At 49.2% G+C, this 20431-nt stretch overlaps 1 protein-coding gene across 2 annotated transcripts in view; it reads left to right on the top strand.

Moving 5' to 3' along the window:
• The window catches only part of ADAMTSL4 (ADAMTS like 4), an 86284-nt gene that overhangs the window by 41236 nt on the left and 24617 nt on the right, over positions 1-20431 (top strand). For both annotated transcript variants that reach the window (XM_053369901.1, XM_053369900.1), the window contains 3 exons: positions 7266-7984; positions 9150-10686; positions 14409-14511. In XM_053369901.1, the coding sequence (XP_053225876.1) occupies positions 7266-7984; positions 9150-10686; positions 14409-14511 (2359 nt within the window). The remainder of the gene's footprint in view (positions 1-7265; positions 7985-9149; positions 10687-14408; positions 14512-20431) is intronic.

Here is a 20431-nt window from a genome sequence, read left to right as displayed (position 1 = left end):
GCAAAGATTAGCTACCTTCGCTTGGAGAAATTGATTCCCCAAGTGAAGGCGGTTAACCTTTGCAAAAGTTCTGGACGGAGAATAATAATAGGGAGCCGGAGATTGACAGAATGAGAACTCAGAAAAGTGAGGACTAGCGGCTTGGAGTTTGGTAAGAATCTGCCTGCAATCTGATTGCATTAAGGACAGCAGAGGAGCTCAGTTGGAACAGGCCAAGGGAACAAGTCCAGTATCCTGTTCCCAGAGTGGCCAACCAGAAGCGCACTAGCAGGACTAGCAAAGCTCTCCCCTCCTTCTCCAGTTCTCTTTTAAAGCCATCCAAGTTGGTGTCCTGCAGCAGTGAGTTCCATAGTTAAACTATGCGCTGGATGAAAAAGGTCTTTTTCATTTATCTGCCCTGAATATTCCAGCGTTCATCTTCTTTGGATGTCCACAAGTTCTTTTCGCTCTTTTCAACATGAGGACTGCCTGAATCACTCAGCCTATGCTCAACCTCTGGATACAGGTTAAGTGGCCTCCCAGCCCTCAGTTTTCCCCATCTGTAAAATGGGCATAAGAAGCAGCAGCAGGCACATTAGGCTTGTTGAAATAGCGTTCTCTTTTCCTCCCTGCAAGAACAGGGGGCACACAAACACACACACAGTTTTATTATCTGCAAAAAAAAATTTGTTACAGAGTTGTGTGCAGGCTTTTGCCGCGTTAAAAGAACTGTTATTTTTAACTTTGTTTGTTTGTTTTTCCTGCCTCTGTTGAAGCCGGAGCAAGGCAGCCAGGAAACTTTAATGGTGGGCAGGAGCTAAAATAAACAGGCTCAAGGCCCCCTCACTCCACACTTTGGGGAAATCCTTTTTCAGTGATGGGAAAATCAAGACTCGGGCTATTTCTGGAAGGTTAAAAGGGAGATCTGTTGCGTCCGGAGGCCTAAACATTGGCCTCAATTGTAATCAAGGCTCTTATTTGTTCCACAATAATAATAATAAAAGCTTAAAAGGTAAAGGTAAAGGGACCCCTGACCATTAGGTCCAGTCGTGGCCGACTCTGGAGTTGCAGCGCTCATCTCGCTTTATTGGCCAAGGGAGCCGGCGTACAGCTTCCGGGTCATGTGGCCAGCATGACTAAGCCGCTTCTGGCGAACCAGAGCAGTGCACGCAAACGCCGTTTACCTTCCCGCCGGAACGGTACCTATTTATCTACTTGCACTTTTTGGTTTGCTTTCGAACTGCTAGGTTGGCAGGAGCAGGGACCGAGCAACGGGAGCTCACCCCGTCGCGGGGATTCAAACTGCTGACCTTCTGATCAGCAAGCCCTAGGCTCTGTGGTTTAACCCACAGTGCCACCCGCATCCCTTGAAAGTTGATAATGCAATTCCTGAGCATTATCAGCCTTTAGCCTCATCCCCATAACCTGTGAAATGGACATATTCCAGACCTATCTGGACAACTCAGTTGTGAAGATCATGGCTGACATAAGGAGCCCTGCACTTTTAACAGTGCGGGGAAAACATTCGTGAATAAGAAATACTGAACTGAGCAATGCTGCTCCACCTCCTTGATCATTTTGCTAGCCTTTTTCTGAACCTTTTCCAGCTCCACAATATCCTTTTTCAAGCGAGGCGACCAGAACACTCCTCAAAATGCAGTGCTACCATCCATTTGTATAATGGCATTATGATAGTGGCAGTTTTTTGATTCTTTTCCTAATGAACTCTAGCATGGAATCTGCCTTATTCAGGTGTGGTTAAGAAAGTCAAAGGGCATCTTAGGAGCTGAATAATAATAATAATAATAATAATAATAATAATAATTCATTATTTATACCCCGCCTATTTGGCTGGGCTTCCCCAGTGTGGGAAGCAGAGAGGAGGGAGTTAATGTGGGGCTGGTGTGGGGTTGGCCGGTGGAGCAAGCAGCCCCCTAATATATACATACTTTCCGCAATATAAATATGGCAATCTTGATTAATGGCCGTCTAAAAACAGAATCCAAAGAGTCCCTAGATTTGTTCCATCCTTTCATTTCCAATTTAACCTTTTAAATACATGTGCGTAATAAATCAACTTGTACTCTTGAAAATTATTATTGTGGCCCACGCTTTCTGCCAGGCAGCTGATAAACGTTGGCGTGACTTTGGCGTCCATCGGCACGCTCCCGACCAAGTCTTTATCCTTCGGATTAACTGTATCTTTAAAAAAGTCCAAGGCATATAGCATCTGGTTTGAAAGATATTCTATATATCCTATAATTCTGTCCCACTCCCAAAATGGTTTTTCTTTTTCTTTTCTACAACAGGAATGAGGGACATCTGTGACCCTCCAGGTGGGAGCTGGAATCCAACGAAATCTGGAGGTGGCCAGGCTGAAGGGGGGAGATGTATATGCAAGCCATGGGTGCGGATTCTGAGCCCTCCAGATGTTTCTGGATTCCAGCCCTCAGCAAGCCAGTGGGGGCCAACCGGGGTCAAGGGTGATGGGAACTGTAGCGCGGCAACATCTGGAGGATGCTAGCACTTAAATAACACAGGGGCCGTCCAGAGAGAGAATAAATCCTGATAATACTTTGCAGAGGAAAACTGGACAAAAACAGCGTATGATTCGAATCGAACGAAACAGAGAGGTTTTGTCCCCCTGTTCTGTGGTGCTTTTCCTCCTCCTCCTCCTCTAGAAGTACAGAACGGGCAAAGCTTTCCCCAAACTGACTCCCCAGAGACGTTTGCCGGCGGCCGGATTTGTCACGCGCAAAATAAGGCCGCCTTTTTTGGAAGGGGGACAAAGCGAGAGGTTGTTCAAATGAAAGACCCTTCTCTCCGGTCGGCGTGAAAAGAAGCATCTCAGTTTATTTCTCTCTGGGCCGTATGCGCTGCGTCAGCTTGGACCAGTGTGCATTGAGCATCTGGGCTCAATTTTCTAGATGTTGATTTTGTAACTTTAGACGGAGACCCTGGAAGGCGGTGGTTTGGGGTGTTGCATCACGGACGAAATGGAAAGCAGGGAAAAGTAGCCCCCAAAGGCTCTTCTGATGAGGATCGCTGGTGGAATCAGAACAGGGAATTATTCCAGCCAGAGGTCGAATGTCCTTCCTCCTTGTGCTTGGGGTCAATCATCGCCTCTTAATTTTTTATTTTATTTTTTTTACAAAGGAAATTACTATCTGTACAACAAACCTGTAAGGTAGACTGTTGATATTCTGGTTTTTACAGACACAGGATCACAGCTGAGAGATAACCCTACTTGGGGACTTCCCTGGCTTTTTTCTGGCCCACGTAGACCAGTCTGGATAGTTAGCCTTGGTGAAGACTTGATGTTTTCATCCCCAGAAAAGTTTTTGAGTTTCTGCTGAAATGAGGCTGCATTTTAATGTTGTATTTTAATCTTGTTTTTAAGTTGTATTTCAATCAATCTGTTTTATATTTTGTGTTAGCCGCCGTGAGCCTGGTCTTGGCTGGGAAGGGCAGGGTATAAATCAAAATTTTTATTATTATTATTATTATTATTATTATTATTATTATTATTATTATTACAGCCTGCTGTCTTTGTAGGTCTGAGGCAGAGTGCTTGCTTGGCATGCAGAACGTCGGGAAGTTTTTAATGCACAATGTTTTATTATGTTTTTATATTTTGCTGTAAGCCGCCCAGAGTGGCTGGGAAAACACAGCCAGATGGGTGGGGTATAGATAATGAAATTATTATTTTTATTATTAACGTTCCTGGTAGTCATAAAACTCCAGTTAGAATTATCTCAGGTAGCCAGTGATTCCCTGTTTACTTTGTTAAACTGTGGAACTGTCTGCTGCAGGAGACAGTGATGGATGCCAATGTGGTCGACTTTAAAAAAAGAGGGGACGAATTCATAGAGGAGAAGAAGCCTATTAATGGCTGCTAGCCATTGATAACCTTCTTGCCTCCTTCTCTAAAAACCAGCTTCTGGTTCAGCGTGCAGCCTCAGTTTCCCATTTCTTACAACCAGTTTGGGTGGCGCTGGCCCTGCCTCTCAGCTTCCTCCTCAATCTCAGTGTCGCCCATTGCAGAACTCAGCAGAGAGCAGGATGGGAACAAAGACTTAGAATCACAGAACCGTGGGATCATCTAGTCCAACCCCGGGCAACGCAGGAACCACGACTAAAGAACCCTCGAAAAACCGCCACCCAACCTCTGATAATAATAATATAATAATAATAATAATTTATTATTTATACCCCACCCATCTTGCTGGGTTTCCCCAGCCACTCTGGGCGGCTTCCAACAAAATATTAAAATAGGGTGGTCTGTTAAATATTAAAAGCTTCCCTAAACAGGGCTGCCTTCAGATGTCTTCTGAAAGTCTGGTAGTTGTTCTCTTTAACATCTGATGGGAGGGCGTTCCACAGGGCAGGCGCCACCACCGAGAAGGCCCTCTGCCTGGTTCCCTGTAACTTGGCTTCTCGCAATGAGGGAACCGCCAGAAGGCCCTCGGAGCTGGACCTCAGTGTCCAGGCAGAACGATGGGGGTGGAGATGCTCCTTCAGGTATACTGGACCAAGACCATTTAGGGCTTTCAAGGTCAGCACCAACACTTTGAATTGTGCTCGGAAACATACTCCGAGTGAAGAAAAGTCCATCACCTCCCAAGAAAGATAGATAGATAGATAAACTTTATTTGCATTAGCCAGCGGCCATAGCAACATAAAACAAGCAATATATACAATTAAAAAGACAACAATGGGTAAAAAGGGCAATCAAATGACCAAGATTATCGTTCAGATTTGTTGTTGTTTAGTTGTTTAGTCGTGTCTGACTCTTTGTGACCCCCTGGACCAGAGCACGCCAGGCACTCCTGTCTTCCACTGCCTCCCGCAGTTTGGTCAAACTCATGCTGGTAGCTTCGAGAACACTGTCCAACCATCTCGTCCTCTGTCGTCCCCTTCTCCTTGTGCCCGCCATCTTTCCCAACATCAGGGTCTTTTCCAGGGAGTCTTCTCTTGTCATGAGGTGGCCAAAGTCTTGGAGCCTCAGCTTCAGGATCTGTCCTTCCAGTGAGCACTCAGGGCTGGTTTCCTTCAGAATGGAGAGGTTTGATCTTCTTGCAGTCCATGGGACTCTCAAGAGTCTCCTCCAGCACCAGAATTCAAAAGCATCCATTCTTTGGCGATCAGCCTTCTTGATGGTCCAGCTCTCACTTCCATACATCACTACTGGGAAAACCAGAGCTTGAACTATACAAACCTTTGTTGACAAGGTGATGTCTCTGCGTTTTAAAATGCTGTCTAGGTTTGTCATCGCGATAGTGGCCCTTAATCGCATTGCACCCTCGATAAACCTAGCAACCTTTGCTGTTGTCTGATCATTTTGATCTGATAAAAGAAAGATAGTAAGTAAGTGGGGGGTGATGATCTCATTCCTCAAATCTTTATAAAGAAGGAAGTCCATTCCCCTGTCTGTCTTTTCTTCGCCTGGCTAAACATACCCAACTCCCTCAAAAATTGAAATTACTTGACTCTGACTGTCATTAGTTGTGGCACCCCCTAACTGTTGGGCTCCCTGACCTTTGCCCTCTCCCCAGTCCCGATGGGCAGCAGCCACCTGCAAGAGCCTGATTGGTCCATCTGAACCTCCACATTCAGTGGAAGTCTACCTCTGAAAACCAACTGTGGAGGCAATAATAATAATAAATTTTATTTATACCCTGCCCTCCCCGGCCAGAGCTGGGCTCAGGGTGGCTAACGCCAGTAAAATTATAATAGAAACATAATGTGAGGGGGAGCCCAATTTAAAATACAGGTTAAAATGCAATTTAAAATGCAGCCTCATTTTAAAAGTAGCCCATAGATCAAAACCATAAGGGGAGGGGGAAACGTAAGGGTCAGACTGAGTCCAAACCAAAGGCCAGGCGGAACAGCTCTGTCTTGCAGGCCCTGCGGAATGATGTCAAGTCCCGCAGGGCCCTGGTCTCTTGTGACAGAGCGTTCCACCAAGTCGGGGCCAGTACTGAAAAGGCCCTGGCCCTAGTTGAGACCAACCTAACCACCTTGAGACTTGGGACCTCCAAGGTATTGTCATTTGTGGACCTTAAGGTCCTCCGTGGTTCAGACCAGGAGAGGCGGTCCTGTGGGTACTAGGGCTTTAAAAGTCAAAACCAGCACCTTAAACCTGACCCTGTACTCCACTAGCAAATAACCCACAATCCTTTTGAGTGCCTTTTAGAGCAAAAGCAACCCGGGTTCCCTTTCGCCCGACGGACTGGTGCCTCTGTTATCTTCCGCCCCAGCGCTATCTCTCCCCGCGACTTGGTCCCCCATCCCACAGTGCCAAGGATCTAGGCTATGGAGCAGACCAGCCTTTACACATTATTAATAATTTCCTTTTTTGGCTGAAAAATGTGCCCTGTCCAGACCTCTCCAGCTCCGTGCATCCGCGACGCCCTCGCCCAGCGAGGGAGGAAACCAGCTGCCCGGTCAGACGGTCAGCAGCTGGGAAGGATCTCCTGGCACCCAGGACAGTTCTTTCTGTGTCTGTTTGGAACAGGGAGGAAATAATTCTGGCAAGCGGCTAGCCAATTCGGATCGGGAAAAGGCAGAGACCCTTTCCCCTCCTCCCCAGCAAGGCGAAAGTTATAGGAACATGATTGGGGGGGGTTGTACAGAGTGGTGTGGTGCAATGGTTAGAGCACTGGATTTGGACCTGAGGGAGATCACTTGGCAATAATAATAACAATAATAATAATAATAATAATAATAATAATAATTTATTACTTATACCCCGCCTACCCCGCCCATCTGGCTGAGCCTCCCCAGCCACTCTGGGCGGCTTCCAACAAAATTTTAAAATCCAGTAATGCATTAAAAGCTTCCCTAAACAGGGCTGCCTTCAGATGTCTTCTGAAAGTCTGGTAGTTGATTTTTATGGTAAAAGTAAGCGTGATTTTTAAAAAAGCTTAAAAATTATGATATATGTAAACTGCTAAAGATGAGGTAAAATGAAAATCAGATAGGGGGGACTTGGGGAAGCCCACCTAACAATGTTTAGAAAAATAAGGATAAGACAAGAATTTGTTTGTGTTGTTTGGTTTTTCTGTTTGTGTTGTTTAGTTGTGGTATAAAATGAATAAAAAAATTATGGGGGAAAAACAAAAACTTAAACTGCCATTCTTCTCTGGCAGGGACTTCGTCTTTTTTCCATCTTGGGCTCTTCTTACGTATGTGGAGAAGGGGTGACGGGTGGCGACGGGTGGTGGGTTCCGGTCCCAGCAAGGGCCACCCCACTGACAATGTCTCCCTGCTTCTTCCACCCTCAGGTTCCCCGTAGGAGACCTCGCCAGGCCGCCGAGGACGACCGCCCCGGGAGCCGGGTGCCCGGCCTGTGGAGCGCCTGGGCATCGTGGTCAGCCTGCTCGCAGCCCTGCGGCCTGGGGGTCATGGAAAGGACTCGTGCGTGCCAGTCCCCGTACCAGCGCGTCCCCTGGGCCGGCCAGCCAGAGCTGGCCCCGCAGCCGCTGTACCCTCCACAGGCCCACGAGAACCGGCCCGCTAGCCCTTACCCGGGCCGGCCATCCTACCCTCTCCACACCGAGGGCAGTGCCAGGCCAGGTCTGCCCTTCCGCGGCTCAGCCCTGACCCTCCATGGCCAGGCCCAGCCACCTCGCACCCCGCGCCTCGGACCCCAGAACCGCCACACCCGCCACCAGGCGCTCCCGGCCGAGGAACTGCCCTCGCGAGACGGCGTTGTGCTGCAGCATGGCCGCCGGAGGGACCCTGCTCCCGTGCAGGAGGCTGGGGTCCACCCGCCGAGGCATCGGGGGAACCAGGAATCTCGCCGGACCCCCAACCAGCCCTTCAGGCAGAGTGCAGCCGCCCGGACCCCCGTCCGGGACGCCATCCCCTTGTTCAAACCCCTGAGGAGGGACAGCCCTGAGGTGGGCTTGAGCCCCGACCGGCCGCGCCACGGTGGTCAAGGGGACAGTGACCACCGCAGCTGGGCCGCCTCTCCTACGCCGGAGTCGCCGGTGGCCCGGAGGTGAGTTTGGGGTCTGATTTAGGGTGGGCCTGGACCCTGATTAAAAGAAAACACGAGGCTTGGCCAGCAAGACTCTGGGAGAAAGTCTGGATCATAATCTGTCACACCCTGGCCCAGGTCTATTTTATGAACAAAAGAACTTTTAACCCAGCGCTTTTAAGAACCAATCAGATTTCCTCTGAGCATTTCAAAAAACCCACCACGTGGGGACAAGTTAGATAAGAGAAATCCTTTTAACTACAAAGACTACTTTGAGCATGCATACATGTCCAGGTAATTAAAACAGGAATCGAGGAATGCATTTAGCAAACCCCGGAGGTCATGTTGTTGTTGTTTAGTCGTTTTGTCGTGTCCGACTCTTTGTGACCCCCTGGACCAGAGCACGCCAGGCACTCCTGTCTTCCACTGCCTCCCGCAGTTTGGTCAAACTCACGCTGGTAGCCTTGAAAACACTGTCCAACCATTCAGCAAATATGATGTCCAACACTGAACAGTGATTCTGGATATTTCGAATGAATGTATATAAATGAAAATATCAAATGCTGTGGAACAGTGCTCATGTAATAATGTAGTCACCTAAGATGGGTTTATGAAGCAATTCTATATCCTCCCACCACGCTGACGAAGAATTCTACGCAACAGTACAGTGGTATCTTGGGTTACATACGCTTCAGGTTACAGACTCTGTGAACCCAGAAATAACCTCGGGTTAAGAACTTTGCTTCAGGATGAGAACAGAAATTGTTCTCCGGCAGTGCGGCAGCAGCAGGAGGCCCCATTAGCTAAAGTGGTGCTTCAGGTTAAGAACAGTTTCAGGTTAAGAACGGACCTCCGGAACGAATTAAGTATGTAACCAGAGGTACCACTGTAGTCAATATCCAGAATTACTGTTCAGTGTTGGACATCATATTTGCTGAATACACAAAGCTTCACAGCTTGTCTTTCATCGTACAAAGTTTGGTACCTCGCTTCCTTTAAAGATTTTCAGAGACTTTTGGACTAAAGATTTCATTTTGTACTTGTTATGGTTTGAAGGAATTCTCTAAAGATTGTCTATTGCGTATGTACATGGTAACCATGTTGCCTAGACATTGCTGACGTTTTCTTTGCAACACAGGGGTTTGCTTGTTTTCAAATTCACATTGTGGCACTTTGCGCTCTCCAGGTCCCGGGTTCGAGAGGCGATCAAGCCAGGCAAGTATGGCTACGGGAAGCTGCCATTCGCCTTGCCCCTCCACACAGACGTGGCCGAGGGGACCCAGCCCCGTTTCAAGAGGCACCACGGAGGCAGAGGCGGGGAACGCCCGTCCCCGCCGCCCCCTCCCCCGCCCCCACCTTCCAAAAAACAGAGGCGCAAAGCTGTCCGCTCTTCCTCCCGCGAGGAAGAGGAGCAGGAGGAAACTGGCCGGGCGAAGAGGCCCCTGAGCTCCGGGGCCGAACCCAGGACCCCCCTGAAGCCAAAACAGCCTCTGCTGGCGGACGCTGCTGCCCAGCCCCATGCACAGACTGGTGAGGGGGTGAAGAGCCATTTGGGGCACAGCCACTCAGAGGGTCACGGGCACATGGCAAACAGAGGGGGCACGGCGGACACAGAGCAGCCCACGGAACCGGGTACGGGCACGCCGCAAAAGAGCGAATCTTCACGGGAAGCAGAGCATCGTGGGAAGGCAGCAGCAAGCTCTCTAGCGTCGCATGGCGAGGCTCAACAGGCAGGGGGCGCCACAGCACCTTCAGGGAACCAGCATCTCCCAGAATCCTCTGCAAGGCCTCACGAGAAGCGTCTCCCAGAATCCTCTGCAAGGCCCCACGAGAAGCATCTCCCAGAATCCTCTGCAAGGTCCCACGAGAAGCGTCTCCCAGAATCCTCCACAAGGCCTCACGAGAAGCGTCTCCCAGAATCCTCTGCAAGGCCCCAAGAGAAGCGTCTCCCAGAATCCTCTGCAAGGCCTCAAGAGAAGCGTCTCCCAGAATCCTCTGCAAGGCCCCACGAGAAGCATCTCCCAGAATCCTCTGCAAGTTCCCACGAGAAGCGTCTCCCAGAATCCTCTGCAAGTTCCCACGAGAAGCGTCTCCCAGAATCCTCTGCAAGTCCCCACGAGACGCCTGAAGTGGCAGAGAGTTCCACGGGCGGCTCGATCCCCACGTCAGGCGGTGGCGGAGAGGGAGGCGGCCACCCCACAGCGGCCGTGACGCATTCCTCCTCCCAGGGGCCCTCCGTGGCTGGCAGCCCCCTTCCCCATGCACAGGGGGAACTGCGGCTGACCCACCACGTCCTCAGAAACAACGGCTCTTCTGCCAAGAGGAAGGGGCCCGGGGCGGGCAAGAGCCACCGGGCCACGCCGGAGCCGCCCCGCCGCCCGGAGAGCAGCTCCGTGGCGCAGCCTGATGGGGCGGGACACGCGAACCGCCCGCCCCACGGGCAATCCCGGTCCCGGAACCAGAGGCAAAACGAGCACCAGGCGGGCGGCCAGGGCAGGCGGCCGTCACACAGCCTCTTTGTGGACCAGCCCATGGCTCCTCGTCCTGCGGAGCCGGACATTTGGCTGCTGCACCGGGGCAACCCTGTTCAGTTCCACGCCAGGGGGCAGCCGGGAGGAGTGCGCCCGGGTGGCGAAGTGCCGCAGTGGAACCTCTATTATCCTGGCACCGAGACCTTCCACTGCGAAGGGGAGAGCAAGCAATTCAAGGCTTGCAGGCAAGAGGTAAGAGATCGGGGTGGGGTTTTTCCGCCCTATAGCAGGGGCTCCCAAATTGTGGTCCACCAGTGGCCTGCGTGCTTCATTTTAATGTCTTTTTAATCTTTGTTGGAGACGCGGGTGGCGCTGTGGGTTAAACCACAGAGCCTAGGACTTGCCGATTAGAAGGTCGGCGGTTCGAATCCCCGCGACGGGGTGAGCTCCCGTTGCTCGGTCCCTGCTCCTGCCCACCTAGCAGTTCGAAAGCACGTCAAAGTGCAAGTAGATAAATAGGTACCGTTCCGGCGGGAAGGTAAATGGCATTTCTGTGTGCTGCTCTGGTTCGCCAGAAGCGGCTTAGTCATGCTGGCCACATGACCCGGAAAAACTGTCTGCGGACAAACACCGGCTCCCTCGGCCAGTAAAGCGAGATGAGCGCCGCAGCCCCAGAGTCGGCCACGACTGGACCTAATGGTCAGGTGTCCCTTTACCTTTAATCTTTGTTGGAAGCCGCCCAGAGTGGCTGGAGAAACCCAGCCAGATGGGCGGCGTACAAATAAATTATTATTATTATTATTATTATTATTATTATTATTATTATTATTATTATTTGGGTGGCCTTTGGCATGCCTGAAGAACAGGGCAGCAGTAGCTGTGAGCAGACGCTGCTCCATCCTTCTTTAAATTGTTTGTTCCACCCAGAAAGTGATCAGCAATGGAACAGAAGCAACAGATGTAGGAGCTGTTTGAAAGGAGTGGAGAGGATCAACAGCGTAGGCAGGACTCGAGAATGAAAGGAGTTTAATTTTAATTCATGGATGCATATTTCTTGCATTGCACTTTGCCATAGTGCAGTTTAAATTCCTCAGACTTCAAATTGCGGTACAGTGGTACCTCGGATTTCCGAATGTAATCCGCTCCGGAAGACCGTTCGAGTTCCGAAATGTTCAAAAACCGAAAACTCAACACGGAAGCCTCAGTACGGAAGCTGCATGGCATGTTCAACTTCCGAGGCGTGTTCGAAAACCGAAGCAATAATAATAATAATAATAATAATAATAATAATAATAATAATAATAATAATTTATTATTTATACCCCACCCATCTGGCCGGGCTTTCCCCAGCCACTCTGGGCGGCTTCCAACAAAATATTAAAATACAGTAATGCATCAAACATTAAAAGCTTCCCTAAAGAGGGCTGCCTTCAGATGTCTTCTAAAAGTCTGGTAGTTGTTGCTCTCTTTGACATCTGGTGGGAGGGCGTTCCACAGGGCGGGTGCCACCACTGAGAAGGCCCTCTGCCTGGTTCCCTGCAACCTCACTTCTCGCAGTGAGGGAACCGCCAGAAGGCCCTCGGAGCTGGACCTCAGCGTCCGGGTAGAATGCTGGGCGTGGTTTACTTCTGGGCTTATAGCGTTAGAAAACCGAAACACTAGCCGATGTTCGGAAACCGAGGTACCACTGTAAACAAAAGTACGATATCCAGGAAGCAATAAAAATGCAACCAAAAAATTGCGCAGCATCTAGCGCAGCGCATTGCGATCGGTACAAGAGGCAGGGAAAAAATCATTACGTGGTCTGCCAAGACTCGTTTTATCATTCTTACAGTCTGGTGGCGTACCCAAAAAATTAGCAGAATGGACTGGAAGTAGCAGGGGTGAAGAGACTCTTGAAAGGCGTGGAGGGGGTTAGCAGCAAAGTTAACGGGAGGCTAGAATTAAGGGGTTTAAATTTAATCGTTCTGCCCGGACACTGAGGTCCAGCGCCAAGGGCCTTCTGGCAGTTCCCTCCCTGCGAGAAGCCAAGTTATAGGGAACCAGGCAGAGGGCCTTCTCGGTAGTGGCGCCCGCCTTGTGGAACACCCTCCCACCAGATGTCAAAGAGAAAAATAAACTTTTAGAAGACATCTGAAGGCAGCCCTGTTTAGGGAAGCTTTTAATGTTTAATAGGTTATTGTATTTTAGTGTTTTGTTGGAAGCCACTCAGAGTGGCTGGGGAAACCCAGCCAGATGGGCGGGGTATAAATAATAAATTATTATTATTATTATTATTATTATTGAATAGATATTCCTCCTATTGCATTTTATCCTGTTAGTTGTGTTTTACTGCAAAACAGCCCTGATTCAGCTAAGTGGGCTTCTTACATCTCAAGTTCAGAAGCTGGTGCTCAAACTGTTGTTTATTTGCTGATGAAGAGGACCTACCCAGCACACATTTAAAGCACGCTTTCCACCCCAAAGAACCCTGGGAACTGTAGTTCACAAAGGGTGCTGGAGATTGCAGCTCTGGGGGGGGAACTACAGTTCCTGGTATTTTTTATGGAGGGTGTTTGAAATGTATGGGGTGTACGTACGCAGCCCAAGACTTTCAGAAACGTACGGTGCAGTCTCCTGTTTTTTACTTGTCTTGTAAACAAAGAGTTTTAAAACAGTGATGGGAAACAGACCTCTTTGTTCAGAGAGATGGCTCTGGCGAATTCTTAGGGACTAGAGCCATGGGCGTTTTGCGTGGCTGCTTCCAAGCTTTCCTGTTTGGCCCGTTGGGACCAGACGAACAGCTGCCTTCAAGTTGGGGAGGATTATTTGTAGAAGAGGAAGGTTGTCCGTGAATAAGTACAACTTGGAATTAAACACAATTGGGCCCTTTCCTCTTTAACTGCTGGATCCAACTCCTAACTTTGAGCCATTCTGGAAGGCCTAGTGGTTAGAGCAAGGAGTGTGTGTGTGTGTGTGTGTGTGTGATGATCTTTCAGAGATGACCTTTGGCTGGAGGCAAGCGATTATTTTTTTAAGAGATCCAGGGGGCATCATTTGCTAGATTTTTCTCATTTTCTTTTCAGCTGCTCTTGACTCCGGTCAAACAGATCCAGCAGGTTTTGGAATCTACGCAGAAGCCTACACAACCTGTTTATCCACACACAGCAAACCCCTCTTTTAAACCACTTTTAATGCACTGGGAGGAGGCGGAAAGGGAATGTTTCTCCCCAATCCTATATGACCTCTCTGGGCGTCCAGCTTCTCTGTAGATAATGCCTCTATTGTTACCGGCCCTTTGAAGTGAGCAGGAGATAAGCTTGTGATTGAATTTCCTGCTTAATTTCCCAAACCTCTTTTATCGTTAGTACGAGGGCAGTGCTTTTGTGCTTTTTATGACGGGTGGGAAACCAAACACCAAAAACGTCCACACTTTCAAAGACTGTTCGGACAACAGCCATTAATGAATTAGCTCTTAGAACAGGTTCTTAGGATGCATTGACCTGATAAAACCTGTTTCAAGGGTCTTGATTTCCTTTATCCCCTCCCGACAATAATCAGAGGGGCCTTGCGGCTTGGAGGATGCGAGTTCGAATCCCTGCTTTGATCGCGAAGCTTATTGCATGCCCTGGGGTCTGCTTTTCTCTGTGTCTGTTTCTTTCTCTCTTTGGCCTACCTGCAAGGTTGTTACATGGATGAAAGAAGGTCTCATTTTGTGTGTGCCCCTCAGAGGCTAAAATCCAACCCATTTCTACTCAGAGAAGACCCACTGGAATCAATGGGCCTGCGTTAGCCATGTCCATCAATTTTAATGGGTCTACGCTGAGTAACGCAGTGTAAGGGCTGTACACAAATGTGTCAAATTACATCCTTTCTCTGAACTGGGAAGTAAGAATTTCTGCTATATCGCAAGTTCACCGTTTTTAAATCCAGGAATAATCTGACGCGCTCTCTCTCTCTCTGCCCGCCCGGCCTTCCCCCTTTTCCTTCCGCAGCCGTGCCCGCCTGATCGACCTGATCCTCGGGCCGTCCAGTGTGCGGCATACAACAACCAGGAGTTCATGGGACGCCTGTACCAGTGGGAGCCCTTCACGGACGGTAAGAGTCCCGCCTCTACAAATTTTAAGGTTGCCCCAAACCTATTTTCAAATCGGGAGTGACTGCCCCAGCTGTCGGTCTGCTGCCTTTGACAGCTGGCCAGCTGGCCGTACATCTTGTGGCAGGGAGTTCCGCAGTTGACCCGCAGTGCATGAAGACATGCTTCCAGCTGCTCGATGCTTTGTTGCTATGGTTTGCATGGTCCAGAGAAGGCAGGGCAGGAGCAGAAAGCTGGCTTTTGTGTTGTGTTGTGTTGTGTTGTTCTGTGTTGTGTTGTGTTGGTGCTGGCCTCTAAAGCCCTAAATGGCCTCGGTCCTGTATACCTGAAAGAGCATCTCCACCCCCATCGTTCAGCCCGGACACTGAGATCCAGCGCCGAGGGCCTTCTGGTGGTTCCCTCCCTGTGAGAAGCCAAGTTACAGGGAACCAGGCAGAGGGCCTTCTCGGTGGTGGCACCCGCCCTGTGGAACGCCCTCCCACCTGATGTCAAGGAAATAAGCAGCTATCTTATTTTTAAAAGACATCTGAAGGCAGCCCTGTTTAGGGAAGTTTTTAATATTTAATGCTGTATTGTTTTTAACACTCGATTGGGAGCCGCCCAGAGTGGCTGGGAAACTCAGCCAGATGAGTGGGGTATAAATAAATAAAAAATTATTATTATTATTATTATTATTATTATTATTATTATTATTATGCAATCTCAATACGAATGATGAAAAGAAAAAAAGCAGACTGGCCTCGTCTCGTCTTCTACATCACTTCTGATTCTTACCAGTCAGGGGAAAGGATCAGGAGATGGGCATAGCCCTTGCCTCGACTTTCCCCACCGAAATGAGCTGTGTAACAGTCTTGCGTTATAACTGGGGGAAGATTATTTGTGGTGCTGGAGAGAGAAAACCCCAGAAACAATTTCAATGATTTTTTTGGTCATCTTGTAAGTCTCGCTTCTGAGATATTCTGTGTCCAGAGCAGCTGTTTACCAGCTCCATCTGGTATGCAGGCTGAGAGCCTACCTGTCAGGAGACTGTCTGGCCAGAGTGGTGCATGCTCTGGTTATCTCCACTTGGATTACTGCAATGCGCTCTACGTGGGGCTTCCTTTGAAGGTGACCTGGAAACTGCAATTAATCCAGAATGTGGCAGCTAGACTGGTGACTGGGAGCGGCTGCTGAGACCACATAACACCAGTCTTGAAAGACCTACATTGGCTCCCAGTACGTTTCCGAGCACAATTCAAAGTGTTGACGCTGACCTTTAAATCCCTAAATGGCCTTGGTCCAGTAGACCTGAAGGAGCGTCTCCACCCCCATCGTTCTACCGGGACGCTGAGGTCCAGCTCCGAGGGCCTTCTGGCGGTTCCCTCACTGCGGGCAGCCAAGTTACAGGGAACCAGGCAGAGGGCCTTCTCAGTAGTGGCACCCGCCCTGTGGAACACCCTCCCACCAGATGTCAAAGAGAACAACAACTACCTGACATTTAGAAGACATCTGAAGGCAGCCCTGTTTGTTGTTGTTGTTTAGTCGTTTAGTCGTGTCCAGGCACTCCTGTCTTCCACTGCCTCCCACAGTTGGGTCAAACTCATGCTGGTAGCTTCGAGAACACTGTCCCACCACCTCGCCCTCTGTCGTCCCCTTCTCCTTGTGCCCTACATCTTTCCCAACATCAGGGTCTTTTCCAGGGAGTCTTCTCTTCTCATGAGGTGGCCAAAGTATTGGAGCCTCAGCTTCAGGATCTGTCCTTCCAGTGAGCACTCAGGGCTGACTTCCTTCAGAATGGAGAGGTTTGATCTTCTTGCAGTCCATGGGACTCTCAAGAGTCTCCTCCAGCACCATAATTCAAAAGCATCGATTCTTCGGCGATCAGCCTTCTTTATGGTCCAGCTCTCACTTCCATACATCACTACTGGGAAAACCAGAGCTTTCACTATACGGACCTTTGTTGGCAAGGTGATGTCTCTGCTTTTTAAGATGCTGTCTAGGTTTGTCATTGCAGCCCTGTTTAGGGAAGCTTTTAATGTTTAATAGGTTATTGTATTTTAGTGTTCTGTTGGAAGCCGCCCAGAGTGGCTGGGGAAACCCAGCCAGATGGGCAGGATATAAATAATAAATTGTGCCTTTGTGGCCTTGAGGACTAGCGGCTTGCTCTCAAAGCAGAAACAGCTTCTTGGGGAAGTTGAGTTGCTCTGCTGCAGCACAGATGGGTACCCCACACCTTTTAGCATATGACGGGGGCCTTTTCTCTCTGGGGTTTTGGCTTCCTCCAAACCACCCTCTCCTCCTGAGCTGACAGCTGGCCTCTGCCTTGTCCAACTTGCTACGGCCGGCAGATCTTGGCTCTGCCAGTCGGGTGGGATGCCAGACATCCCTGGCAATCTAGAAGCGAGATCTCGAAGGTTTATACGCTGCCCGCCTGTGACTTTTCTCCCCGTCTGACCTCTGCAAACAGCAGCTGAGCTCTCCAGCAATCTCAGGGAGGGAGCTGGGGGGGGGTTAGAGAGTGTTTCTTCCCCTCTTTCTCAGCCCCCCCCCATTATTTTAATGAACAATTTATACCAGCATGGGGCCAGTGGGTATTTGTCACTTACATAAGCAGATTTGGAGAGGTCACTGCAAGGACGGCGCGGCTTAGGGTAAAGAAGCTCAGGCGATGCCAGGCTTGGGAGCAGCCAAGCTTGCAACTCCTTGAAGCTGGGGACTGAGGAGAATTATTATTATTATTATTATTATTATTATTATTATTATTAGGCCACACTCTTTCCATTCTGCCCAGAAGGGTCTCCCGGGTTTCCAGACCCGTTTTCTGCAAAACCCTCCCGCTTAAGCTGCGTTCCTTGTGGGCCTGCGGAACTCCTTGCCACAGGACGCTGCAAGGGCGGTGAAAGGCCGGGTGCTGCTGTTTTCCTGCATTGCTGCAGAGGACGCTGCACCAGTGGGATTTCTGCCTTTTGGGGAAGGTGTGCCGGAACCGGTTTGGAAAGTGAGGCGGGGAGGGGGGAGGGGGAAGGGGACAGCAAACAGCCACCCCCTCATTTCCCACGTGTGTCATTTTTTGAGCTGATCTCATTGGTGGCCCGGGGCCAAAATCTGTATTTATGCTGTGAGATTTAAGGCCTCTTTTCTGGCTTGGAACGGAGTGTGGTTTTGTGTGTGTGTGAGAGAGAGAAATTTAATTATTGCCAAGGATTATATATGATATCTTATCTCTTCCACCCATCGCACCCATGAATCTGCTTTACCCCTGGAGTCTTCGCCCTCCAACCGTGCCCCAAACATTTGTGGGCGATTTGTGGCGTGGGCAGAATGCCAGCGCCCTCTGCTGGCCAGCTGTGGAGAAGACGGCAGTTGTGTCTGTTTCCCTTTTTCCCAAAATACGCAACTTGTCAGATCAAAGTACATATTGTGGTTTTGTTTTGGTTTTTTGGTTTTTTGCAGCAAGCAGCTCTCACCCAGCTCGAGGGAACACAGTGCTCTGCCCCTTCCCTCACGTCCTCCTCCTCCTGGGAGGACAGCGTCAGAAAAGGGAGCGCTCTTGACATGCTCAGAGTCACACTTCTGAGAAGGCTGATCCTGGAATGGGCATCTGTCTGTCTCCAAAGACCCCCCTGCTATTAATGTCTTCAGGAAGAGTCTTAATCTTAGCCGTGGCATCTACTTTCTCAGCCTTGGAACTCCTCGTGACGATAATACGAAACAAGATTACTCTGGAGCATGCGCAGAGTGCGTTTCCCTCTCCCTGGTTAGCTACACCTTGGGACGCAGTGATGCTCTGAGTCCAGCTTGAGGTTATGGCCTCCAGTCCAACGTGACCCCCAGTTGCAGCCTTTGAAGGGACCTAAAGGGTCATCCAGCCTGACCCCCCTTCAGTGTCGGAATCTCTGAAACTCTGGCATAATCTGACCCCTTTATCTTTCCAACTATGCTTTGGGCAGGGGCGCTTTCAGCCTCGGTTATACAGAGATGGTACAAAGCTGTGCAGCTCGTTTTCCAGACAAGGGGAATGGCATCTGAGCATGTACAGAGTGTATTTGATTGCAATCTCCTCTCGCATGCTGTCAGTGGGTCTTTCTGGGCCTCCAAACCTCCCTCTCTCTGTCTTTCAAAAGAGAGCCATTGCCTCTTTGCCTGCAGTCTGAAACTAAATCCCATGCAAGCTTCCAATGAGCTTAAATATTCTTAAATAAACAGGGAGGGAGTCTCCAGACAGAGCCGTCTCGACCTCCTTCCTCCCCTCTGCCGGCCTTCTTTGTTGATTTCCAGAGCCAATATTTATGTTTTTAAGCACTTTGGGATGGGGCAGGGCTGGCGGCAGCGATGGGGGAGGCTTTGCACAAAAAGGCGCTTTGTTCTTCGCTTCCTTCGTTCGGCACAGCCCTGGCCGGCCGGGACAGAGGTCTCCCTGCTATAGCAAGGGAAGCCAGAAGGGGCCGCTATCGAGCCCTCACTTGCCATCCAGGCCTTCGCTTGCCATTGCGGCCCTCACTTGCCAGCCTGGCCCGGCAACTTCTTTTTAAAAACAAAACCTGGACAATGTGAAAAACTTCTTGTTGTTGTTGTTTAGTCGTGTCCGACTCTTTGTGACCCCCTAGACCAGAGCACGCCAGGCACTCCTGTCTTCCATTGCCTCCCGCAGTCTGGTCAAACTCATGCTGGTAGCCTCAAGAACACTGTCCCACCATCTCGTCCTCTGTTGTCCCCTTCTCCTTGTGCCCTCCATCTTTCTCAACATCAGGGTCTTTTCCAGGGAGTCTTCTCTTCTCATGAGGTGGCCAAAGTATTGGAGCCTCAGCTTCAGGATCTGTCCTTCCAGTGAGCACTCAGGGCTGGTTTCCTTCAGAATGGAGAGGTTTGATCTTCTTGCAGTCCATGGGACTCTCAAGAGTCTCCTCCAGCACCAGAATTCAAAAGCATCAATTATTTGGCGATCAGCCTTCTTTATGGTCCAGCTGTCACTTCCATACATCACGACTGGGAAAACCATGGCTTTAACTAGACGGACCTTTGTTGGCAAGGTGATGTCTCTGCTTATTAGGATGCTGTCTAGGTTTGTCATTGCTTTTCTCACAAGAAGCAGGCGTCTTTTAATTTTGTGGCTGCTGTCACCATCTGCAGTGATCATGGAGCCCAAGAAAGTAAAATCTCTCACTGCGAAATACTTATTGGCGGCCAAAAAAAAGTGGGAAGGTCGAGGAGGCAGCCTTGGGACTGCATCTGGAAATGGGCTGTATGACAGAGGGAGGTTTTGCACCAAGTTCAAGGCGCTAGTCCTCATTTTTCATAGGAGGCACCTGCTAAAAGCTGTATTGTTCCAGCAAAGTCTAAACAGGCACAGAGAACGATGAAATGTATTTCTTTCTTTTTTAAAAATAATCTTTATTAATTTAAATTACACACATTTACAAAGAATTTACAATCTCGTACTATAAAAAGAAAATTAAAGAAAAAGCAATTAAGAAAAAAGAAAAGAAGAAAATCTAGAAAAAAGAAGAAAAAGCGGATTTATGTGCATTAAAAAACCTTAATCTTCCTAACTAATACTTAAATAAACACTTAAATAAAAAAGACTTCTGACAAAACAGGTCTTCCAATCATTCTCATTGTACTGTTTATACTGTCGTTTTTTTCACACAGTTTTATATTATATTCTTTAATAGTGGACGGGAAATGTATTTCAAACAGGTTTTTACCATATCACTCATTTCAACTATACAGTGGTGCCTCGCAAGACGAAATTAATTCGTTCCGCAGGTTTTTTCTTCTTGCGAGTTTTTCGTCTTGCGAAGCACGGTTTCCCATAGGAATGCATTGAAAATCAATCAATGCGTTCCTATGGAAACCGCCTTCAGACCAGGTCCGGGGACAGTCTGTCCCCCGACCTCTTCTGAAGGCTGGGGGGGGGACAAGGGCTTTTCTTCCCACCGCCAG

This window comes from Podarcis raffonei, chromosome 16, assembly GCF_027172205.1.
Source record: "Podarcis raffonei isolate rPodRaf1 chromosome 16, rPodRaf1.pri, whole genome shotgun sequence".
NCBI lineage: Eukaryota > Metazoa > Chordata > Lepidosauria > Squamata > Lacertidae > Podarcis > Podarcis raffonei.
Note: the sequence above shows the minus strand (reverse complement) of the source record. Positions and strands in the feature narration are given on the sequence as shown.